The sequence below is a fragment of the Danio rerio genome, chromosome 17, assembly GCF_049306965.1.
Source record: "Danio rerio strain Tuebingen ecotype United States chromosome 17, GRCz12tu, whole genome shotgun sequence".
In the NCBI taxonomy this organism is placed as follows: Eukaryota; Metazoa; Chordata; class Actinopteri; order Cypriniformes; family Danionidae; genus Danio; species Danio rerio.
In genome coordinates, this window is record NC_133192.1 from 26,819,447 (window position 1) to 26,845,541 (window position 26,095).

Sequence of the window (26,095 nt, forward strand, 5' to 3'; positions counted from 1 at the left end):
GATATGGAAGTGTTTTGCTTACAAAAATTAATTCAAATGTTCAAACGATCAAATAATATAAGCAATATTATTATTATTCAAATAATTTTCTTAAAAGCTCAAATAATAAAGCAAATTTTCCAAAACTCTAACAGAATTTACAATGCTACTTTAATGCTTACTTTAATTTCCGTATAATGGAAATAGTGTTGGTTTTAAATGAATCTGTAGTGTGAGTTTCTGCTGAGTTCCATTGTTGGCAAGATAAGTACTTTGAATTTGGGGGAAAATGTACATAAGATAAATCCTAAATGAATATGTCCCAAAACTCGTTTTTAAACCACATAAGAAGGCCTACTGGTTTGTTAATAGCATGTATAGTGGAAACCAACTCCTGTAAAGTTAATGGTTTACATTACAATGTTTGCTAGTTCTTCAGCACTGTAACTAAATAAGTTTTATATTACATTATCATTGAAATATCGTAAAACTAATTTTTATAAAAATCTTATTTTAAAATAATGAAATTAAAGACCGTCTCTAGGCACATGACTGCTCAACTTCCGGAAGTGAGGTCAGAGAGCTATCGTGTCGCAGTGGATTGTGGGACATCGTGCCATATTGACACACGACAGAAATGGACGCGGGTTTTTTCCGCGTAAGTGTTATATTCTTTTACAAATTATGCTCTATAAACATCGAGTGTGTTGTTATGCATCTATTGTTTATCAATTGTTTGACCGGCTCGTTGTTTTAAGGATATTTTATATGTGTTCATTGGAGTGTGGCTGTAATGGCGGCTGCGTGAGGTAACCAGAAAATACCGCACAGATTAACAGGAACAGCAGATTTGAAGACATAGGCGCGTTTAATTACCTATTATCACAATTGTTGTTACAAATAAACTCAAATGTAACGTTAAAAAAAGTCAGCGGTTCTGGGATTAGCGATGTTACGCATGTGTAATACAGACTGAAACCGAAATTAAGTGGTCCTGTGCTACGACGTTAGCCTAATAATCTGTGTAACGTTAGTCTAGTTTTTGCGTATATACATGATTACTCATATCCCACTGAAAGGGTGAAATAATACTACTCGCATTTCTTTTGCCTCGGCCTTTCAATGGAAGAAAAGTAACCATATGAATTTTTTGTTCCTGTTTTCTCGAAGCACGTTTTGTTTTAATGATGCGTTTCTATGATTTCAGGGCACCAGTGCGGAGCAGGATAACCGCTTCAGCAACAAACACAAGAAACTCTTGAAGCAGCTGAAGTTTGCAGAATGTCTGGAGAAAAAGGTAGAAAAAGTTAAACATAATTATACTTGGATTCACAAACGATGCATTAAGTGACAGTAAAAACATCTATAATGTTACAAAATCGTTGATACATTAGTAACTATTAGTGACGTGTAGTTTAAGAGCCCTGACCAGATGGGATTTAAACTTCACTGTAACGTTAGTTGTTTAGTTTAAAGCCTGGAAAGTATCATATCTAAATGTTCTCTTAACATTACATTAAGAGTGTTCTCAATAAATAACTAAATTGTAAATCTTTTTTTTTTTTTTTTTGCAAAGTCTGAAAATTGTTCAAGGTTATTACACAGTGCATATTCCAACCAACAGGTCGTCCTAGGTCTGAAAAGTGGTGTAATTATAAATTGTGTACATTAGGGCTGCACCATATTGGAAAATTCTGATATTGCGATATTTTATTTTTCTGTGATAAATATTGCAATATTAATAGTTTCACCAGGTGGTTTGAATATCTCTATATGATTTCTGGGTATTCAGAAATAATCCCTGTTATAAACAGTATTCAGGTACAGAAATTGACTAATCGCAATGCAAAAAAAAAATCTTTTTTGTTTTGATATTTCATTCTTAGATCAAATAACAATATTAGTCAGCACCAATAGTCTAGTGGATAAGCGTGCCGACATAAAACGCCAAGGTGCTCACAGCGATCTGAGTGCGATTTTCTAACCCTTCCCCTCTCTTTGCTCCCAATGCCTTCCTGTTTGCATCCACCACTGTCCTTTCCAATTTAAGGTGGAGAAACCCTTAAAAATACTTATTTAAAGAAGCTATATTTTTTTTAACCTTCAGAAGAAAAAAAGCTAAATAATGAAAAATAGGTTTTTCTTAAAAACAAAAAAAACCAATTATCTTCCAGTGGAGAAAAATAATCTTGTTTTTGCTTTGAAATGTAGATATTTGTATTAAAAACGAGACAAACAATCTAAAAAAAACTGTTTTTTTTATACATCGGATAAGTTTTATATAAATAGAGTGATTAAATACAATTCTGTAGCTCCTGCCAACTATAATTCAGACTCAACTATGCATATCTTGCAATGTGACTATTGCAGATGCACACATTAGAGATGCGCGGATGGACTATTATTTCATCCGCAACCGCATGACAAAATTCATCATCCGTCCGCCATCCATCCGCACTAACATTTTTGACCAATTTTTAAAACCGCACCCGCCCGCCATCTGCTGATTGGGCTCTTTATTTGAATGGCTTATTCCTTTTTTTATTAAATGAATGTTTCTTCATTGATCATTATATAATAGAGAATGACTTTAATGTAGACATGCAGCTAATCCAAACGTGCAAGTCATTAATTGACGACGCTTTGAAGTTACGCTAAAGATACGAGGACGTGTCTTTTCACTTGATTCGATTCCTCGGTCCTTCAGTCTTTTCCTTGCGTCCTTCCCTCGTAACGTTATCCCGGTGGGGTGGAAACACGAGGAAAGAAAGCAAGGAAAGGAAACGAGGATGCACAAATAAGAAATGAGAAGCACCCGAGCTCTCAGAATATCAGCAGTGAACTCTGTCTCCAATCGGCGCACAGGGACAAAAGTAAATAAATAGCCTAAATTAAACGCACTGTACTGTACAACTTTTTTTTTTTTATTGTAGCCTAATAGAAAACGCATTGACACATCATTTCAACATGCTGCTATTTAGTCTACTACTAAATGCCTATTTCACTTAATTTTTTAGTAAATAGATAGAATAAGTCATTTGCATTATAGCCTAATAATGTTTACATTTGTAGTTGTCCATAGCAACCCCAAAAATGTACCTGCTTGCCTTCCACATATAATTAATGGGCACAGTTTTTCGACTATTTTTTATTTTTTGCTTTGGATGTTATTGAGCTTGTAGAAATCGGAAACAACACAGTTCTGCGACACAGATTAACCTTTATTGATATCTCTATCAGACAATACCTATTTTATATGCCAAAAGAAACAACAGGCAGTAAAAAAAAAATAACATAAATATCTTAATGTAGGCATAGGCTATTGTCGCATGCTTTGACAAACAGTTGAAAATTTTTTAATAAAAACGTCATATTGTGCCTAAGCCTTGTAGGCTCAGTCACCCCCACAATTAGAAATTAAATTAGAAAAATAGATATGCCATTCCTCTTTGAGCGAACCTGACAAGGCTAAGTGCATGTATGACAAGTGCCCCAATAACCCATGGACTTAGGATCATCCCCATTCCCCTCAAACTTGAAGCATAACGAAATACTACGCCATTAAATTTGCGACAGAAATTCTGGCAAAATAACCTTAGCCTCGGAACGTAAAAGCGAGGCCAACATGTCTAGAATAGAATAGGCTAAACCAATATGAACGTAAAATTATCAGCTGACCAAACTCAAAAGTTTATATTGAACATATGTGCAGCCTAAATAACATAGGCTAATTGGTTTAATATGCCTGACCTTAGGTCTAGTTTGATTTTTTCTTGGCACAATGCAGGAATAAAATGGCATCTACAGTGTCAGGATTCAGACGGGAGTGCCTGCATAGCCACTGCGCCCTGCTGCACTGAAGGAGCACTCGCTCGCAGCACTTGTTGCTGAAATGCATAGAATTCTCTTGGAAAGGTGCTGTAGTCATGGGAATGCCTGGCCTTATTTCTCCCAAAAGGAAAGTAGATTTTCCTATGCTGATCCGTCTATACGGAAGTTTGTAGAGGAATACTTTTGTACACTACATCCAGAATTAATGTATCCGATTCCTCCTCCCATTCTGTGAAGTCAGTCCTAGGCTTTTTCGTTGGTGCGCCAGCTATGAATATAAAAACAGTACAACCGCCCGCCACCCGCCCGAATTTAATTAAAATATTATTTTTTCGTAACGTCATCCGCCCGATCCGCGGTTTATCCGCGGAGTCCGCGGCTATAACCGCCAACCGCGCATCTCTGGCACACATTGCAATATCGAAGCTGAAACTATATATTGTGCAGCCCTAGTGTACATGTAAAAACACATTTTATAGCAGTGAAAACGGGGCTTCTTTTTCTGCAAGTAATATTTAGAAGAACTAAAAATTTAGGTATTTATACAAAGTAATTTTGCAAAGCAAATCATCATTTTAGGTTATTTCTGATTTGTAATTTGACAATAAACCATTTTTAGCTCAATACAAGTAAAGATCCTGTAATTATGATTATTTTATGATGTGGTTTTAGGTGGATATGACCAAGGTCAACCTGGAAGTCATCAAGCCCTGGATAACCCAGCGTGTGACAGAGATACTTGGCTTCGAGGATGATGTGGTCATTGAATTTGTCTTTAACCAGCTGGAGGAAAAGGTAGACCCCCACCTTGCTCTTCCCGCTCTTGTTTTATTTTTTTATACACATGCTGCAGTCTATATTAGATGTGTTGTGCTTTGGAAAGAAGAGAAGGTTTGAAGATCAATGAATAACCGCTGACAGTTATTTGAAACATTTGTCATGTGAAGATGTAACAGCAGAAACATCTAACATCACAGTGTTAAACTGTCTGCCTGATTTAAAAAAAGACAGAAAAGGGGGTAAAAAGATATATTTCTCTCTGAAGAAATGATTTGTGACACCGTTCCTTCTGAACAGCAATGTTCTAATGTTGATGTGATTTATGATTTAAAAGGCCTGAACCAATATGGATCTTATTCCTTGCATCTGAAGTATAGCACCAACTCCTAATTAGATCTCAACTGAGCCCAAAGTCTCTCTGAATCCAACTCTCCCTTGATGATGAGCTTTATTTTTTGAGGTGAGTTATGAGCAGGGCTTGACATTGTGCCAGTGGTAGAGTCATTTCAGCTTGATCATTTGTGCCTTTCTGTTTTAGTCAAAGTTTAGCAGTACATCTTAAACATAAAGGCCTGATTTATCACTTTTATGGAAATGAAAACTATTAAGGAATAAAATGAAAAGATGATTTTGCATGTAGGATGATAATGCAGTACAACATTGGTAGTGTAAGAGACTTGTTTTTTTTTTTTACTTGAGTCTCAGTTACTTGCTCATCTGTCAGTTATTAAAGACTTTGTTTTTTGTATGATTGTGCCTTTAAACAGTACGAAAAAAAGAGACGTGACCCTTTTTATCTGTTTTAGATAGGCTCTCTGTATTAGTTGCTATTTTAGTCTGTACAGATTTAATTTTCAGGAAGATTTTGCTGGGATTCCAGAGAGGTATTTGCTCTTATTTATAATACATTAAGGTGTTTCCTTAGTCTAAAACATACTTTTAATTTGTCATGGCATAGCCATATAGTAATTTGAAGAAATTCTTCAAGTTGAGCTTAATCAACAGTGTTTGTGGAATAATATGATATACCTAAGAGAATAATTTAGTCATCTTTTCTTTGTTAAAATAAAACATTTAATTACAGTTATTTGTAATTTAATTACAGCGATTATGACTGCCAGGATGAAAAGAATAAAAAGTTTGTTGAATCACTCTAAAATCAAAATCTTGAATAAACATTTTAACTTGCTAACAATTAATTAACTTTTTTTTTGTATAGTAAATATGCTCGCATATTTAAATGAAGGGTGCATTACTTGATTTTTTGCGATTGATTATTTTTGTCATAATTGTAATCACGATTATTCAAAATGATTACTGTTAAAGTCAAAATTATTAGTGCTCCTGTGAATTTTTTAAATAATTATTTCCCAAATTATGTTTAACAGAGCAAGGAATTTTAATAGTATTTTCTCTAATATTTTTTTCTTTTGGAGAAAGTCTTTTTATTTCAGCTAGAATAAAAGCAGGTTTAAATATTTTGAAACTTATTTTAAGGTCAATATTATAAGCCCCTTAAGGCAATGTATATTTTTTATTGTCTGCAGAAGAAACTACTGTTACACAATGACTTAACAATGACCCTAATTAAGCCTTCGAATCGCACTTTGAATCTGAATGCTTGTATTTTGAAAAATTTCTAGTCCAATATCATGTGCTGTCATCATAGCAAAAATAAAAGAAATCAGTTATTATAAATGAGTTATTAAAACTACTATGTTTAGAAATGTGTTTAAAAAAAATGTTTCCATTAAACAAAATTTGGGGGAAACGGGTTGCTAATATTCTGGAGGGCTAATAATTCTGACTTCAACAGTTATTTTCCTCCCTGCAAAGGTAAGAGAAATAAATACAATAAAATAACACTTAAGCTACAAAAGTCCTTCATTCAAGAGCAGTAAGGGATTTTCTCCTTTTTTTATTTGATTAATACTGATCGAAACAGGCGGTAGCAGAAATAGTGCGCTGTCACTTTAAAGGTTTCGCTTTTACGTTTCTTTTGATTCTCAACTCGTTTGTTTATTACACAAATGAGGGTTAATATGAATAATCACTAAACACCGCGTATGGACGCCTATTTGAAAATTAAAACGCTCACATTAATGACTTTAGATGTGCGCTCTGCTCGTCACCGTGTGCGAATGAGACCGAATGCTGACCGCATGCTTCTGACTGTGTGTGCTCGCTGCACACACACAAACAGGAGCATGCGGTTTAGTTCGTGCTTTTAAGAGCAACAAATGTTTACAACTGGAAAGGGGGCGGTAAATAATGTAATAATCGTTCATCTCGATTAATGGTTTTTCATAATTGTTGGAAGCCAAAATCGGATTTTCGATTAATTGCACAGCCCTACTGGATAATATTGTAGTATTTTATTAAAGAGCCTGCACCATAATTATATAAGATTTTCAAAATGTTTTTATGCAAGCGCACACAGAGATAACTGATATATATATCACTCTTCCTCGCATGGTTTCATTGTGCCAATATAAATTCATTGCTGTAGAATGCAAGTAAGTCAATACTTAAAAGTCTTTGGCATCTAAAAAAAGAAGTAAATGTTTCAATTATTCCACAGATCCTGTTGAGAGAGCTTGACCTGTATAAAGTCAGACACATTTGTATAGGCCTTATTTTAGAACAGCAGGTGCTCAGTCCTGCTCTTGAAGATCTACTTCATTGCAAACTTCTGCTCCAGCTCTTCTTAAAACCGAACTCTGGTGCACATCTTCAGGAGCACGATTTAGCACGTGTGTCTTAGTTAACGGGTCTAATAGGATTGATTTTCCTCTTCATTTTGTTGTTAATAAAACCTTTTCTATGCCTTGTGTACTCATTATTGCTTGTTCGTCTCTTGCAATTTAGATAAATGATATAGCATTAAACTCAAGGTGATTGAGTGTGATGCGGTAGTGAGGCGGAGGCCAGCCAATGGAGCGCCTTTCTCCGCCCCCCCAGCCCACAGAGCCTGCGCCACTCACACTGAAGACAACTGGACTGTTCTTGCTTTGTGGGGTTTTGATGCACTCTGTTTGTGGACTGTAATGTTTCTATCTCTCAGGAGTTTGATATTGCACAGGATGAGACAGCCATAGTGGTTGGGAGGGTCTTATTGCTCCTTGACGGGGGGATGTGAACTGGGAGGGTTCATCTCAGTTCAGATGATACCTTGTAAACTTGTAATGCATGCTCAGAGGGAGTTTATACACTTTAAAAGTGTTCTTGATTTTAACTTTTTTCATTCAATTGGTTTAAAAGTAAAAAAAATAAAAATAAATGCATAACATTCTGTTGTGGCTGTTGGTTATAGAAACCATTTTGAGGCCCGCAGGTACTGGGCTCTTGTTGAAAAGCAGCTGTTTACTGATGTTCAGGAAAGGAAGGTCTAGGTAGACTATCAGAATTCTGTGCTCTTGTTCGGTGTCAGTATTAACTGCTTGGTTTTCTCCCCTTCTCTCTTCCTCCCCTGCTTTTTGTGTTGCAGAATCCAGATGGAAAGATGATGCAGATTAATTTGACAGGTTTTCTGAATGGAAAGAATGCTCGGGAGTTCATGAAAGACCTCTGGCCACTGTTGTTAAGCGCCCAGGAGAACATTGCCGGTATCCCATCAGCCTTCCTGGAGCAGAAGAAAGAGGAGATCAAACAGAGACAGGTGATGAAGAACTGGGTCTGATCTCATTTGCTCATTTTTATTGGTTTTGTGTTAACTGATGTTGTAATTATACTAAAATTAAACTTTTCCTTCTGCTTGTTTCAGATTGAACAGGAGAAACTCGCCTCTCTAAAAAAAGTAGATGAAGATAAAAGGGAGAAGGAGAACAAAGAAAGAGCTCAGTCAAAAAGCCCTAAACGGTTGGTTTTGCTCTAGATCCTTATTCATTGATTTTTCCATTATTTTTCTATTGTTTTTGTGGTGTCAGAATTTGAATTCATAAAATAAATATTTATTCTTAAAAAAATCGCGACTAACAAATTGTCACAATTGTCTGTAAATGATATAAAATGTTGCATAACAATCAACCTTGTTCTAAATCGCGTTTTTTTTTTTCTGCTTCTCTTTTAATTGCAGGAGAAAGTCTCGCTCCCCTGTGAAGCGTGATCGTAAATCCAGTCCTTCTCGTTCTCGCTCTCCTCGACGAAAAATAAGCCCAGCCGCTTCACCACCTTCCAGTCCACCCAATCATAAAGAAGAACCGAAGCGAGAACCAGACCAGTCAGAGAGCTCCAAACCAGAGCCACTCATTCAGGAAGCTTCATCTACCAGGTGACTTTGGAAATCTGACATATTCTAGATTTTACTGCTTCAAGTTACCATTGTCCTCTTAAATGCTTAAGAAAACAGATTCAGATTCATATGCAAGTTTCACTTTCAATCTAAAAGAATGACCTAAAAATTGCAGAATTTTGGTAGCATTGTGGATTTCCAGACTGATATAATAAACTGTCATTTTCATCTGTTAGTGATCTTGTGACTGAAATGAAGCCGGACTCAGTGTCAGAGCCTGTGAAAGAGTCCTCTCCAGACAAAACGTCAAAATCAGAGGACCGGCCTAAACCCAGGGACAGGGAGAAGGATGGGCGCAAAGATCGTCCACGCCACCGCTCTCGTTCTCGATCACCTCGCTCACGCAGACGACCTCGATCCCGCTCTAGGTGAGAAATGTTATTTGAAGTCGCATTATTTTTTTTTCTTAGATTTTATTTTTGTTTACCTGCTAATGTGATTTATGGGTTAAATAATATCTCTACTTGTAGGTCATTCTCTCCTCGCCGGAGAACGAGTCCCAGAAGGCGAATCTCTCCGAGACGGAGGAGTCCTCCTAGACGCCAGCCTCCCTCTAGACATAGACGTAGCCGCTCACCTGTTCGCAGGTAAGTCTCCCTCTCTCACTTTTTTTTTCAGCAATATTTTATTCAGCAAGGATCCATTCATCAAATAGTAATAGTGAAGACCATTAAAAAAACTTGATTCAAATAAATGCTGTTCTTCTGAATTTTTCATTTGAAAAAAGTGTCCAGAAAAAAAACAAGCAACAAGGATGATTTATAATGAAATGCAGTATTTCTTCATAGCCAAATAATCATATTAAAATTATTTCTATTGAAACCTGAGATACTGAATACTAATGTTAAAATATGACTGACTAGGGCCAGACAGAATCTGCAAACATTTTTTGCAATTTCTGCTTAGAATTTAGTAAAAACAAAAATCGAAGTATTTTTGAGGAATGATTTTAGGAGTATCGTAACTAAAAACTTAATATATGAAATAAAAAAATACTTTTTATTTAATGCTTACCTTACAAATCCAATTAGATCCAATTATTTAGTAAACAAAGCAAGTCTCTTGTATATCTCTACTAAAAGACAGAAAATATTAATTTACAAACTATATTGTCAATAAATCCTATGGACGTTTTAATATGTTACTGTTATTATATTTCAGTAATTAGTGAAATTATTTAAAAACTAAATAAATACAAATTTACACTCACTTTCACAAGTAATTAAATGGACATGATGGACTGAAAATCTGGAAATCTGCAGATTTCTGTGGCGCAGATTTTGTGTGGGCCTACTAATGGCTGTTAAAAAAAATGCTAAATTGGCTAATGTTAAAAAAGAAGCTCAAATTATTTAAATGCTACTGTTAAGTCCTATCGAATTAACACTGAATTTTGTAACAATTTGTATTTTCAATCATATATATATATATATATATATATATATATATATATATATATATATATATATATATATATATATATATATATATATATATATATAATTTTATTTTATTTATTTTTTTTTTTTGTCATCTGCATCTCAACTACCGAATTTCACCTATACTTTATTGGTCCACCAGGCGGCGGTCTCGCTCCCGCTCCTCCTCAGGCAGCTCCTCCTCTCGGTCGCCCCACAAGAGAGCAGGAAAACGAGGGTCAGCGACCCCACCCAGAAAACTTGCACGTCGCACGGACCTCTCCAGCCCCCCAAGAAGACGAGGCCGCAGTCCTTCAGGACCAGACACCAGCCCTTCAGGTACATCATAGAATGCAATTCTTTTTATTTAAAATGGCTTAAATGAAAATAAATGACCTGTGGTTATAGATTGTGTACATTGTTGTGTAAATCTGAAGCGTTCATTGTCATGTTGAGTATAGTATATTTTTGGCAGTAAAGTGATTCTGACTGTAATGCATCTAAAAATTTCAGCTGTGAAGCACAGGCCTGGTGGAAGAAATGACTCTCGCTCTCCCTCTCCAAAACCCAGGCGATCTGATGCATCAGATTCAGGTGAGGCTTGGCTCTTCAAGCTTGCAGATTGAAATGAATATCATTATAGAAGCTGGCAGGTTGTCAAAAAGTCTCTCTGGCTTTTAAACTAGAAAAACTGTTACGTATGGAAAACTTATTGTATAGCAACTCTTGTGGTACAAGTTTCTTATGGCGGCTTCAAAGATTAAGAAGGTGGTGCATGTAACAGGTGTTTGGCTGTGCTTTTGTATATCATTGGTGTGTGTTTTTGGGCATGAGGCTGTTTCTTGGGCACTGAAGGACTTTGCTTTGCGTTTCAGAGGAGGATAAGTTGGGCAAAGGGTCAACAGCAGATTCTGTCCAGCAGCGACGTCAGTATCGCAGACAAAATCAGCAATCCTCTTCAGGTTACCACCTTTTAAAATTTACTTCACACTTATTTGTCCTCTTTCCTTCTCTCTCTGACTCTCTCTATCCTCCTTCTCAGACCTGTACATGCACCTAGGAGTTGTGTGGATATTATATGCTAGTACTTGTTTCAATTTGTTGTCATGTTGGGTTTATTTTTACTTAGACACAGGTTCATCCTCTTCATCTGAAGATGAAGGTCCAAGGAGGCAGAATAGAGGTGCAGGTGCCAGGAATGGTGAAATCAGGAGGAGACGGAGTCATTCACCTGCATCACCACGGAGGCGGCACAGAGATGCATCCCCAAGGTACAAGTCAACAATGTTTGCATGTGCTTTACATCTGTGTTTGACATACAATACCCCTAAAAGGTCAATCTACTCGGTCAATCTACTTTTTACCCCTTTTGGGTAAAAAAAAAAAAAACCTTTATTAGTCCTAATGTATGTCCATCCAAATTGAATGTGGCACTAAAAAGGCTGTGTAGAGAAAAGCATTATTAATAATGAGAAACTTTAACCCCTACCGCTTATGTTATAAGCTATTAAACGTGAAGTATGTAGATTATCAACATGCAAGTTTTTAGTGGATCGATAATGCAATGCAGCCAGTGAAGTTGTGACATTTTACATTTACTTTTCCTCATTCCAAAGCCTCCCAAAACTTGCTAATCTTTTAAACAAATGGAGTTTATTCTAAAAAAAAAAAAAAAGTAGATGTCCTTGTATCCTGGTATGAAAATCTTGTCTTATCCTTCAGAAAAAGACGTTCTCCGTCACCTCCTGGACGTAGACATCGTTCACAATCTCCTGTTCGCCGCCGCAGGTCACCCTCTCCTCCCCCAAGACGCAGGTAAGGTTCAGCTGAGTTCTTGAGCTCTTCTGGATTTGGTTTGAAATGCATCTTGCTTTGAGTCTTCTTTCTTCTCTCCTTCCGGTCTCAGGTCTCCATCTCCACCTCCCCGGCGATTTACTCCCCCAATTCAGCGTCGATACAGTCCCCCCTCCCCTTCTCCAGCCCAAAAGAGACGGTCATCAGGGTCTCCCCCCAAACGAAGAAGGTCTCCTTCACCCATGCCCAAGCGTAGAATACCTCCTTCACCTCCCCCCAAACGCAGAATGTCTCCATCACCTCCCCCCAAACGCAGAAAGTCTCCATCACCGATGTCAAAACGCAGAACATCTCCATCGGTGTCAAAACGTAGAACATCGCCTTCCCCTGTGGCTAAACACAGAAGGTCTCCATCACCCATGTCTAAACGTAGAACATGTGCTTCACCTGTGTCTAAACGCAGAAATTCTCCCTCACCTGCCCCGCAACGTAGAAGTTCTCCTTCTCCCATGCCCAAGCATAGAGGGTCACCTTCCCCTGTGACTAAACGTCACACCTCTCGATCCCCCAAAAGGAGTCGTGGCACCAGTCCAGGAAAAAGACGTACTCCACCCTCTTCTGCTTCACCTCCTCCTCGTCACCGCCGAAACTCTCCAAATCCCCCTGCAGCCCAACGGGGCAGAGACACCCGGTCCTCTCCCCCTGCCCACACTACCCGAGTGTCTTCCAGTCCTCCAGGTAGATATGGAGCCTCTGGTTCCTCCCCGCAGAGACAAAGACGGCAGACATCACCATCACACAGCACCAGACCCATTCGCAGGGTTTCCCGCACTCCAGAACCGCGCAAATCGCAGAGGTATGTTTTTATAGAGCGGTGCTTTTATTTGTGTAATGCAGATGTGCGAATGTTTGATTGTTGCTGTCCATTTGTAGAGGTTCTCAGAGTCCTCCGCCAGAAAGGAGGCAGGTTTCACGTTCACCATCTGCTTCTCCTCCTCCGGCTCAGAAGCGGCCTGCTTCAGTCTCACCCTCTCGCTCCACTAGCCGTTCTCCACCTCCACCTGCCAAAAAGAACAGCAGTGTCTCCCCGAGCCCTTCACCTAACAAGGTATGCCACTCTTGCAATCAGCGAGAACCACACCTCTGCATCCTAAAAGCTTTGGTTTGTTTTTTGGCTTCTAGAGTTTTCAGCCTTTTTGTTTTAGAAATATAAAATTATTAAAACATCTGGTTTAGGGTCTACCTTATGCAAAATAGGGTGTGTTCACACTTGGAAAGTTTGATTTGATAATCGTGTGCGGTTGCTCTGTTAATGCTGTTTATTGAGGTGATTGCTCTTATCTGAACTTGATGCCCACCAAAAAGAGGTTCAGGGACAGTTTTCATGCACACCTAATTTTTTTCATAGTCACTGTGTTCCTTATTGTATAGTTAAAAATGTAATGTTCAATATAGGCAATGGATTTGAAACAGATTTTTAATTGTGTGTGTAAAGGAGAAATTCTACTTGTGCACTATTTGTAAGTTCTTACCCTTTCCAACTGATTAAAAAAGTTGTCTAAAATGCACCCACATACAGTGTGAGCAAGCGTGAATAAAAGTCAACTTATATACTAAATTATATGTATACTAAATGTGTTTCTTATTTGGTCAAGACCAAAAGAACTGAACAACCAGTGTGAACACCCTTAATGCAAAAAAAGTGTATATTACAGTTGCTAAACATCTTTGTTTGTTCTGTAGAACTCTGATGCAGAAGGTGGTAAGAAGAAGAAAAAGAAGAAAGAAAAGAAACACAAGAAAGATAAGAAACACAAGAAGCATAAGAAACAGAAAAAGGAGAAGGGTGGAGAAGAAAAGAGTGGTGGGGCGACAGGAGGACATGGACCGGAAGCAGAGCCAGACTCTGACCAGAAAAAGGTGAAGTTACACTTTTAAAGCTGTTTAAAAGCAAATTCTCCAGTGTAATGCAAACATCTCTTCATTTTACCACACTGCGATTTTAAAATGTTTGGAGTCAGAAAGGCATTGTAAATGGTTGTTAAAAACGTCTGTAATGCTTACAAATCCTGCAGTTATTAAAAAAAAATAGAAATATTAAAATTTAGCATGACAAAATTTAGCATGACTAGCATACATCAACATATTTTAAGATGTATTTGACTTCTGTGATTGCAAAGCAGAATTTGCTGTCATTATTCTAGTCTTCATATTACAATATCCTTCTGGAAAAAAAATGTTGATTTTTGTTGCTGAATATATATATATATATATATATATATATATATATATATATATATATATATATATATATATATATATATATATATATATATTCATCCCTTCTATGATTCTATTTCTATTAGGGCTGGGCGATAAATAGATTTTATTGGGTAACTCGAGTGTGAAGTAAGTTCACATTGATTTGTTTGAATGAAAATTGTTTTTTTTACCTCTGGGCTCCTGTAGTTTCCCCCGCATTGCCATAGAAACACACAAACAACATGCAGCAAGCAGAAGAGAACTCGGAGAAATTATGCGATCTTTGAAATGAAACGAAAAACAGCACAGGTGCACAAACACGCCTGGCAAAAAAAACGCATTTAACCGTGAGACACAGAAGTTGGTAACTGTGTGCCACACATTGTATTCTCACAATGAAAAGTAGCATTAATGGATAAGACGATTAAAAGAAAAGATGCGCATATGAAAGGAATTGTTACCTATAGATATATACAATGTAAATATCTATGACTGTTACCCATCTAATGTTGGAATCCAACGTTGCTGTTTTCGGATAAATGATGTGACCCAGCTGTAAAGATGTTCATTACTGTAAATATCAACACTGTCAGACTTGCTCAGTGCACTAGGCTAGAGTAATCTTTCAGGTGCCAGCCATTTGAGTACACTGAACTCATTGTCATGTTCAAGAAAGCAGTCTGAGATGGTTCGTGCTTTGACATGGCGTGTTATCCTGCTGGAAGTAGCCATACAAAGATGGGTACACTGTGGTCATAAAGGAATGTACATGGTTAGCAACAATACTCGGGTAGGCTGTGGCGTTAACACCATGCTCAATTGGTACCAATGGGCATAAAGTGTGCCTAGAAATTATCCCCCGCACCATTATACCACGACCACGAGCCTGATCCATTGATACAAGGCAAGATAAATCTATGGTTTCATGTTGTTGACACCAATGTCTGACACTATCATCTGACTGTTGCAGCAGAAATCAAGACTCTTCAGACCAGGCAACATTTCTCTAATCTTTTATTGTCCAATTTTGGTGAAACTCTGCGAATTGTAGCCTCAGTTTCCTGTTCTTAGCTGACAGGACACCCGGTGTGGTCTTCTGCTGCTGTAGCCCATCTGCCTCAAGGTTCGATGTGTTCAGAGATGCTCTTCTGCATACATCGGTTGTACCGAGTGGTTATTTGAGTTACTGTTGCCTTTCAGCTGGAACCAGTCTGGCCATTCTCCTCTGACCTGTGGCATCAACAATTCATTTGCGCTCACAGAACTGCCGCTCAGTGGAACCATAGAGGTGGTTGTGTGTGAAAATCCCAGTAGATCAGCAGTTTCTGAAAAACTCAGACTAGCCCATCTGGCACCAACAACCATGGCATTTTCAAAGGCACTTAAATCTTCTTTCTTCCCCATTCTGATGCACAGTTTTAACTGCAGCAGATTGTCTTGACCATGTCAACACGCCTAAATGCATTGAGTTGCTGCCATGTCATTGGCTGATTAGAATTTTGCAATGAGTATTTGGATGTGTACCTAATAAAGTGGCTGGGGAGTGTATGTTAGTACTTTATGCATTTTTTTATGGGGGGGGGGGGGGGGGATTATTTAAATCGTAAATTTGAGTTTTTGTGAAAATCAGGGATTTTTTAAAATGGCCATATCACCCAGCCCTAATTTACGAGTTAGGTATTGTCTCTAATGTAAAATCTAAATATACTACTTATGTTTGAGTCAGACATAATTAATGCTACCTTTCTTGAAGGAATCAGAGAGTGAAGTAGAAGACAGTTTGGATGATCTGGAGAAGCACCTACGTGAGAAAGCTCTCCGCTCAATGAGGAAGGCCCAGATGTCTCCATCGTCTCAGTCCTGAGGGCATCTCTCCTGCACCCCACATTTCCCTTTTTCTCTTCCACTCTCTGCATTTTAAATGTTTGATGTTGGTTCAGCTTTAGAATGTACAAATTGTTAAAATTCACCCTAGACTTTTTTTTTTTTCATTTGTTTTGGAATTGTTTTTTTATTTTTATTTTGGCATGTTTATTGCTGAAGTGTTTTATGATATAGAAATGAGTGAGCAGCTGAAGTTTCTCCATCAGATTTTGACCCTTACCACTTAAATACTGTCAAGAAGAAATGTTCCAAACAAAACTTTTTTTAGTCCCCACACCCCTCACCTTCTGTGTTGCTTTTACAGTCATGATGAAAAAAAAATGAAAAGCTTATTTGCCGTTCTGAGTTAATAATGTACGAGTTAGCCTATAGATTCTCTCTTAACCTTCGCGGGACTTTTTTCGAGAGTTTTGTTTGCATGGACGGCAGACCCCAGCGTGTTTGTCCTCTTGTGTGCATGATCCATAAAGTAAAACTGCTCTCTCTGTTCATCTGAGCATTGTGGCAGTGCTTGAGAGCTCCACTGTACACATGAGAACAAATCCGAAGTCTGTTTTCATCTCTCTCTTTTTTTTTGTTGCTTATTTTTTGTAACCTAAGTTGTGTTTGACATTGTTGGACCCTGCAGAAATGTCTGACTTTGAAGAAAGTCACATTAAATTGAAAGAAAAATGTCTCAAATTCCTTTTTTAAGTTGCATTATTGTGCATATCTGCAGTTTGTTTTGTTTCACTTTCAATGATCATGAATGTAAATGACAGACTCGTCCAGCATGCTAACAATGTGGACAGCATTACATTTAGGATGCAAAAAAACTGTTTTGCATATGTTTGCTAGTCCCTTTTTACTGGGTTCTTTGGAAAGCCTGTAGTGTCCCAGGTCTGGTAATGACACATGATAATCAAGTGCTGTTCATGTTGTTGTTTTTTCCCTTTTAGCACCATGTGAAATCTTCACTAGCCACAGATGAAAGCTCAGTGAGTTTGTAAAGGTGTAATGCGGTTAATAATGGCTGATCTGGAAAATCAGCCTAAGGCAGCAATGTTTTGCCTTGGTTGTTATTTTATAATGCCACCTGCTTCTGGCTGCAGGCATCTGTGGGAATACATGGGTGGTAAACATGCAGTCTGTCTTTATACTGTCCCTAGAGGTCAGGCTAAGTGCTGGAAAGCTTTGTTTCTGGATCAGCTGTGCATTGTGCTGGAAGATCTTTGGTAATAACAAAGACTATCTTTAAGGAGTTCACCCTTTACATCCGTTGTATGTGATACAAGACATCAAAATATATTTCATGTGGAGTGTTTTGGGCTGAACTAATACTGGAACACTTGATTCTTCCCCCGATTGTGGTGTTTTTGCATAAAAATGTAAACAACCAAATTATCCTTTGTTTGAGCAATGTAGTTTTGGTTTCATCGGGTAGGATGATAATTTCTAAAAGAAAATAATTTGGCTTTTGTATTCTGCTTTTATAACCACTGTATAGTTGGTTTTAATTACAGTAAGTTTATTTAAATGGTAAGTAATCATGTCTAAATATATTTATATTTTGACCTTAAAGCAACACAGAGCAATACAAGCAGCAGCAACAACAGCAGCAGCAGTAGCAACAACAACTATATACACAGAAAAGGAAAACAAAGACAAAAAACAGAAAAAAAAAGAATATGATTTTAAAACCATTGTTACATCAGTTCCTCCAGTTTTATACAGTGTATCGGAAAACGTATTCATAGCGTTGTACTTTTTCCACAATTTTTTATTACAGCCTTATTCCTAAGTGGATTAAATTCATTTATTTCCTCAAATTCTAAAGACATTACCCCATAATCACAATGTGAAAAAAAAGATTATTTTTAATTGTTCCAAATTTATATATAAAAAAAACTGAAAAATCATGTGCATAATAATTCACAGCCTTTGCTCAATACTTTGTGGATGCAACGTTGGCAGTGATTACAGCCTCAAGTGTTTTTGAATGATGCCACAAGCTTGGCACTCCTGTCTTTGGGAATTTTTGCCCTTTCCTCTTTGCAGTACCTCTTAAGCCTTATCAGGTTGGATGGGAAGTGACTCTCAAGAGATGTTAATGGGAATTAGGTCTGGGCTCTGGCTAGGCCACTCAAGGACATTCACAGAGTTGTTCTGAAACCACTCTTGGTATTTTGGCGGTGTGCTTTGGGTCATTGTCCCGCTGGAAGATGAACCGTCGCCCCAGTCTGAGATTAAGAGCACTCTGAAGCAAGTTTTTATTCAGGATGTCTCTGTACTTTGCTGCATTCATCTTTCCCTCTATCCTGAATAGTCTTCCAGTTCCTGCTGCTGAAAAACATCCCCACAGCATAATGCTGCCACTGTAGGGAACGTATTAGCCTGGTGATGAGCAGTGCCTCGTTTTCTCCAAATGTAAAGCTTACCATTCACTCCAAAGAGTTAAATTCTAGTCTCATCAGACCAGAGAATTTGGTTTCTTATGGTCTGAGAATCGTTCAGATGCCTTTGGCAAGTTCCAGGTAGGGAGTGGCTTCCGTCTGGCCACTCTACCATACAGGCCTGATTGGTCGATTGCTGCAAAGATGGTTGTCCCTCTGTATGTTCACCTCTCTATAGAAGAACACTGGAGCCCAGACAGAGTGACTATCGGGTTATTGATCACCTCCCTGACTAAGGAAATTTTCCTGTAACCTTCCCTAGCCGTGTGCCTTGAGACAATCCGGTCTCAGAGGTCTACAGGCAATTCCTTTGTCTTCATGCTTGGTTCGTGCTTTGACATGCACTGTCAACCCTTGGACTTTACATAGACAGGTGTATGCCTTTTCAAATCATGTCCAATTAACTGAATTTACCACAGGTGAGCTCCATTTAAGCTGCTGAAACATCTCGAATGATCAGTGGAAACAGAATGTACCTGAGCTCAATTCAGAGCTGCACCGCAAAGGCTGTGGGGTATGGGCTATTGTGTGAAGAATTTTGTGGAAATAAATTAATTTAATCCATTTCGAATTAAGGCTGTAACATAAAAAAATGGGGAAAAAGTGAAGCGCTATGAATGCTTTCTGGATACACTGTAGGTTAACTATGTTATGTATTTTACTAGGCCAGTGGGCACAGACAATATGGTGATCTTGCAAACAGCGACATGGTCATAGCTTTAATCTCTTATTCTTGACATTTAATAAATAATTATTTATTTACTCTTAAATTGAAAATTTAACATGGTCTCTTTCAACACCCCACGTGGCTTTGTATCTTTAGGGTTCATATGTGCAAAGAATCGTCTTTAAAAACAAATTACTTAGATCTCCTGAAATGCCTAAAAATGAGGTTTATTGTTATTTTGTTCTGTATCTCTTAATTTCAACATTGTGTATGTATATGTATGTAGGTCTATATATATATATATATATATATATATATATATATATATATATATATATATATATATATAATTGCAAATTATTGACGCAAATTTTTTTGTGAAAACTTAAAATTTAAATTAAAAAGTAAAACATTGATATATGTTAACCAAAAATTGCATGCGTTAAACTTGGGAGATAAAGCTGGGAGATAAGATCATTATATCAAGATAAACATTATTTGAGAAATTCTGTTATGGAAACAATGTTCATTGGATAAATGTACAGAAAATTTAGTGAATCCACTAACCAGGTTTCCCCAGCCCTATAGCAGCCTGTTACTATTACTTGACTTAATTTATTTTAATTAACTAAAACATTTCAAAATAAATTGACTTAACTAAAAACAGATTTTTTGTGTCTTCATGGTAACGTCAGCTTTACAAAGTACGAGACTTGCAGTGCAAGTAAAAAGGGCTTTTAAATACAGATTTAGCTATATAAAACTCCTCGGGGAGCTCTGGCTCCAGTGCACGCGCACGGTACCGATTCTTCTTGCGCCAGATGAGTTCGGCCCACTGCGTGTGACATCACCGCCTTAAATACTCCCGTAGATTTTTCCCCTCTACGTCGTCGCCATCCTGAGCGAGAAGCAGAGGAGGAGACATAGCGGACTCCGTCGGGTTTTCTCAGTGATGTGTTTCTAGGCAGCGGCAGGACCTCGTGGAAACGCGCCTTCTTCGTTTTGACGAACTCGGTTGCACTTGGAAAAACCGCAGAGTGTTTTTTGTGTGTCCGAAAAACTCGGCTCGAGAAAGAGGGAGGCGTGAAAGCAAAACTTTTTGTGCCAAGCTGAAGAAATCGAGGTTTGTTGTTGTGAAGGCGCCCGTGTAAAAACAAAAGTTCGGGATGTCTCTCTCGGTACCTCAGAACGGTTTGAAGGGGGATAACGAGCCCGTCATCGAGCTTTTTGTGAAGGTAAGCTTCTAATTAATAAACTATAATCATATAAGTAACGATTATAGGATAGTGCTTGCAGAAATGAACGTTTTGCCATCACATAGTCACCAAAATAGTTTTCGTTTGTAAACACCATCGAGATTTTAGTGAACGTGAGCTTCGGTCACCTTATGCTTTCAATATACAGGGACAAAAAAAGAAACTAGGAAAGTGAATGGTGACCAATAACGTTACTGTCAGTGCCAAACGTTCAGCCCACACCTCCCAAACTAACGTTACAGGCTTCTGTTGTCATTTGAATCACAATTCTGGTTTTTGTCGATAAATAAAATATTCACAGATATAGGTAGCATCAACAACTTGATCTTTAATATGTCCAAAACAAAGGTCTGAAATGTGATTCAGCGGTTTTGCTTTACAGTAGGGGTGTATGATGACATTGAATGTCAAATGGGCGTTTTCTCAATATCCCATATTTTCATCTTTTCTCCACTCACTGTTGTATAATGTTATTCGGATGATTGTGTGACACAAAGTAAAAGCATAATAATTTACTCCCTCAGCTGAAAGCACAAAGCACGCGGGTTTGCATGGGAAATCTTCAACAATGTACATCTGCAGTTCCCAATCCAGACTGCAGGAAATCCGTCCGGTCCAGGATACAAAGTAACCCCGATTGACAATAAACCGAACCCAAAAGAGCGTAAATGTGCTTTGCCATAGTTCAAAATCTTTTTTTTAAATAATGATTCTTTGTTTCTATGTGAAACTCTTTGAATGAGTGACACCTAAGCCAGCTTTCATTTTCCTTCTGCACTGTTTTGCCTTCATAAGTGTTTCATATTTATTTTAACTGCACACAGGCATCAGTGTGGGATATTTAATGTAACTAGAGACCAGTTCTTGTTTGTGTGCTTCATAAGACTATACTCCCAATGTAAACCAAAGCGAAGGAATCTGGTCTTCTGGATCTCTGAGTAATCAAAGTGGAATTATTTGAATTCCTCTCCACTGCTGAGAATCCTGCCGCCCTCTTTCTTTTCCTGGCTTTTCTCCTCTTTTTCTCTCCCTCCAAAGGCCTTCTGTCCGGCAGAGCGGGAAAACTCCTGAAAGGAGGGAGAGAAGGGAAATGGAGGAGGGGACAGTGTTAGTGCAGTGCAGTGCAGAGAGGAGGGGGGTTGATTGGGGTCCCACGTCTGTTTGGAAGCAAACTCTCTTCTCTGAACCACATGGTTACTGAACTACTAGTGCATTCAATCTCAGGACTTTGGATTTCAGACTTGCAATTGCTGACTGAGTGTTTATGATTCCAGAGGCTTTAATTAAAGGTTGGCCCTGCTGTATTAAATGGACTGTAATAAGTCAATGAACATTACAGCGGTTTGTCACATTTGTATAGTTCAGCTCTTTTTGGGAGTTGAGAAGTGATGCTTCAAAACCTCAGAACAAGCTCATTAATATGAGAGTTTGAGATCCTGTGAAATATGAGGAGTCCAGTCTTTGTGTGTGTATATATTTCATATTACAGCAAGAGACGAATTCAAGCCAAAAGTGAGGTAGACTTAGGGTGCTTTCCCACCTGCCTTATTTAGTTCGATTGAATCGCACTAGAGTTCGTTTCCCCTTTTGGTACGGTTCGTTTGGGCAGGTGAGAATTCAGCAATCGTACTCGTGTGCGCACTAAAAGCGGACCAAATAAGCGTACCGAGACCTGATTGAAGAGGTGGTCTCGGTACGCTTTCAAACGAACCCTGGAGCGGTTCATTTGTGGTGAGAATATGATGCGTATTAAAACAGGTCCAACCGCAAAAAGTACTACGCCTTTTGGACCAATTCATCTGCCGTAGGCCGATGCGCTGTGCATTATGGGATATGGAGGAAAAATATTTGTTGACAGCGCTTTACCAACAGAGAGAGAGGGAGAGGGGAAAACATTACCTGATGGATCGTTGGTAATATTTCCGCAAGATGACCATGTCGCAGTATAGCTAAATTAATTCACGCCTCCTCCTGAAGTGACGAGCGATTCATTAAAACCCTGTTTTCCAGCCACGGCCCCGCTTCATTCTCGAAATGTATAGTTTGTCTAAAGCAGGGATACAATCAGTCAGCGCATTCGTCCCTCCATAATAAAAAGTGACCTTTTGTGTCTGCCGGTTTTGTTTACCTGCGGGAGTTCATTGGCATTTTCCCGCACGTGAATTCTGACCAATCAATAAGCAGTTTAGGAAATATGTTCAACAACATCTGGCCAATGAGAGATGTGGACTTTGTCAGATGACTGCATTTTGGTTCGTTTCAACTGGTTCGAGCAAAGCCAGCAGTGTGGTGTGAAAACAACCCAAAGGTGGCAGAAGATGCAACAATGTATCTTTTATTACCCTTGGTGCGGACCAAATAAAGCGAACTACAGATTTGAAAGCACCCTTAAATGATGTTAAACTTTTTTTTAAATGTTAAAATATTTCAAAATATATATTTTTTTCATTTAAAGTGCACCTATGATTAAAATCATCTTTTGTAAGCTGTTTGGACAGAACTATGTGCAGGTATAGTGTGTCCACGGTCATATTGATGTTAAAATAGGATCAAAATTCCCTCCCATTATGAGGCCCACCATAACGGCATGTAGAAGTGCAGTCGCGTATTGACATGTCTTCATAGTAACGCATATAATCATATCAACAATACAAGACGTGCGCAAAGCAACCAGGATTGAACAATCTCTTTAGCTTGCTTTGATCATCAATCATCATCAAATGTGATCAAGAATGAGAATTTAAAAGAATATGCTTCAATCCTGGTTTGTGGACATTAAATCAGGTTTATTTTGTACATTAACATAACGGAAATCCACACAGCAGTGGAGATTAACGTGTATCCGGTCACGTTTGCCTTGCAAGAAAAGTGCAAAGTTAAACGCACACACTGTGTGACTTAACGCAGAAAGGCTTGAAATAACTCCACAACAAATACATCAAATAATCATTGGTAAAGTTCTTACTGTAGTATTTCTCACAAACGTTACATGAAATCTGCTTGCTTCATGTCCGTCACTGTGCTGTTTATCTGATGCAGCTGAGGCAGAGTTTGCGGCACACTCTGACAGGCACGTGGGACCGGTGGGTGGGGAAAACTAGCGTAAAAGGCTCGGGCCACAAAAACGGCCACATTGTGTTCAGAGCTGAAAATTCTAATATTCTGAAAGGTATAAAAAATAATCTGACGGGTGTTTTGAGCTAAAACTCAAGCTCAGACACATTCTAGAGACACAAAAGACTTCTCAAATCTCGAAAAAATAGTAAAAAAACAAAAGGTCTCTTTAAATGTTTTTTTCAGAAAAAATATACTTAGAATTTTGGTTCTGTTATTGAGCACTTCAAAAGCTTAGCATTTAGCATACCACCGACTAAAAGTCACTTAATATATTCATCATTTAACTTACTTGGAGATAGTTCACCCAAAAATGAAAATATATTCATTATTTACACCCCATCAAGTGTTTATTCTGTTGAACACACTAAATGATTTTTTGAAGAAAGCTAAAAGCTAAAAACCAGTATCCATTGAGTATCCATTGGAAAATAAACAAATATAAATATTAAGTTTTAAAAAGAAAGTGAACTTAAGTGTGCTTAAAAAGTGACAACTTCAATGCCCTTTTAAGACATTGCTTGATATTGGTCGGATGACATCCTCAGTGACACTGTACGCATCTCATGTGATGCGATTTTTATGAATGAGGTAGTCCGGAAATTGTCTATAACCGCAGGTATCATATATTTAGACTCTCAGCTCGACCACACAGCAGTGTTTCCTACTGACAGTTCAGTGAACAGGAAATCAGCATCCAAAATTAATAGAAGAGTAGCTATAAAACAATTTTCCTGCTGTTATGGTTTTGTTGTGAAACGGCATGAAGAGAGACCGCAGGCCACCTTCTTTCAGCATTGATGTCAGATGAGCTGCAGTGACACTTGCACTGTTTGTGTTTTGTTTCTATGGTGCCAGAGTAAAGAGAATTTCATTTTATTTGTTTAAAATTGCATACACTGCAGTAGATAGATAATGGTAAGCTCTCTCTCCCCCCTCTTCCCTTTTTGTCGTTTTATGTCTTTCTCATTCATAATTAACAGCATGTATGTAATGCATCTTTGTTCTGCACCTTTTCTTAACACACAACATCACAGCAGGACCAACCCCTTTGTTGCCATCGTAACCAGGCAAACCTTGCCCCTGCTAGCGGCTGATAATGCAGTCTTCTCCCTTCCTCCCTCCCTCTCTGCACAGCCGCACCTGCTGGCCATCTTCACCACCATGTGCTTTTTCAGATTTTTGCTTTGATCGCAGCAAAGTGCTCTGCAGTTTGTATTCATAAACAATGCATTTCCCAAAGGGTCTGCACACACCTTTTTTTTGGTGACTGAATCTGATTTTAAGGGTTTACAATCTTATATTCAGTTTAGTTGGCTATTTATCTTGCAGTGTTCTCTAATGGATTTGAGATTGAGAGATCAGCCTCAGAGGTTTAATGGGATCAGCCTCTGTTAAATTGATGCGACTTCTCTAGTGTATGATGCAGCACTAATGAAGCCTTGGTCCGAGAAAGGATTTGCAGGTCTCATGGTAATCGGATGGCAGGCTTATTTTGGTTTTCCAAGGCAACGTGTGGAAGTGTGGTAAATGATAGAAGTTTAGAGAGGAATTCCTATTCATAAATGGATATGAGATGCATTACAGATTGTAATTATATTACGCGTTTGCTGCAAAAATGCTTTTCTTATCTAGAGGTTTTGTCTTGTTTCTAGTCCAAATATATACATATTCTTAAATCAAGTAGCATTTTCTTGACAAGTAAAATATTGTCTTGATTTGAGAAATAATGTGCCCAAATTCAGTGAGTTTTTTTCCTTAAAACAAGCAAATTATTCTGCTTATGGGGTGCGAAAATAATCTTGTTTTTGTTAATAAAATTAATTTTCTCACCCCAATGGCAGATTATTTTGCTTGCTTTTTAAAGGAAAAAAAAAACTCACTTAATTTTGCCATATTATTTAGAAACTGCTTTGAAGAATGCAGTGTATATAGATTAAGAAATACAATTCATATCAGCTCTTATTTTATTGTGCCTGCTCATTTTTAGATTTATGTTTGGCATCAGATTCTTTAAATCTGTTTAAACCATGTGATTTTTAAGCAATTATTGAAAATAAAATCAGTTTTTATATCAATTAGGCATGGTGCTATAACCGGTTTCAAGGCTATCATAACATCAAAAAGTCTACCAGCCCATGCCTAATATCTATGCCATATTGAATAAATGTATTGTAAAATACCTAATATTTTAACCTTTTGCATAATAAACTCTTAAATAATGTTTTGTTTTCATTTTAGCTCTTGAGTCATGCACCATTTACTTTTTAAATGGAAAATAGAGTTTTAAGCCATAACTTGCTTAATTAAACAAACTATGTTCTTCCAATCTGTATCAGCTAGATACAATTAATTGCTGTGCAATGATACTTTATAAGGCTTCAAAG

At 37.8% G+C, this 26,095-nt stretch overlaps 2 protein-coding genes across 5 annotated transcripts in view; both read left to right on the top strand.

Moving 5' to 3' along the window:
- Positions 1 to 572: 572 nt before the first annotated feature.
- On the top strand, positions 573 to 16,920 carry srrm1 (serine/arginine repetitive matrix 1). 4 transcript variants are annotated; one of them, NM_001365281.1, is given in 17 exon segments: positions 573 to 637; positions 1,187 to 1,276; positions 4,483 to 4,605; positions 8,078 to 8,248; positions 8,354 to 8,448; positions 8,666 to 8,860; positions 9,058 to 9,249; positions 9,352 to 9,468; positions 10,463 to 10,638; positions 10,813 to 10,893; positions 11,175 to 11,261; positions 11,429 to 11,570; positions 12,022 to 12,114; positions 12,206 to 12,949; positions 13,027 to 13,201; positions 13,837 to 14,013; positions 16,109 to 16,560. In NM_001365281.1, coding segments are annotated over 17 exon segments (2,790 nt in total). In that variant the 5' UTR covers positions 573 to 616; the 3' UTR covers positions 16,220 to 16,560.
- Positions 16,921 to 20,222: 3,302 nt separating this feature from the next.
- clic4 (chloride intracellular channel 4) overlaps positions 20,223 to 26,095 on the top strand; it is a 33,676-nt gene continuing 27,803 nt past the window's right edge. The window contains 1 exon segment of the mRNA NM_201486.1: positions 20,223 to 20,573. Coding sequence (NP_958894.1) covers positions 20,505 to 20,573 — 69 coding nt within the window. The 5' untranslated portion in view covers positions 20,223 to 20,504.

What these genes read in the sequence shown, in the direction of transcription:
- srrm1 (XM_068214380.2), top strand. Translation starts at nt 8,093, where the DNA reads ATGATGCAGATTAATTTGACAGGTTTTCTGAATGGAAAGAATGCTCGG. An exon ending in AGCCGCTCACCTGTTCGCAG is followed by an intron (nt 9,469 to 10,462) that starts GTAAGTCTCCCT and finishes TTGGTCCACCAG; the next exon opens with GCGGCGGTCTCGCTCCCGCT. An exon ending in CAGACTCTGACCAGAAAAAG is followed by an intron (nt 14,014 to 16,108) that starts GTGAAGTTACAC and finishes CCTTTCTTGAAG; the next exon opens with GAATCAGAGAGTGAAGTAGA.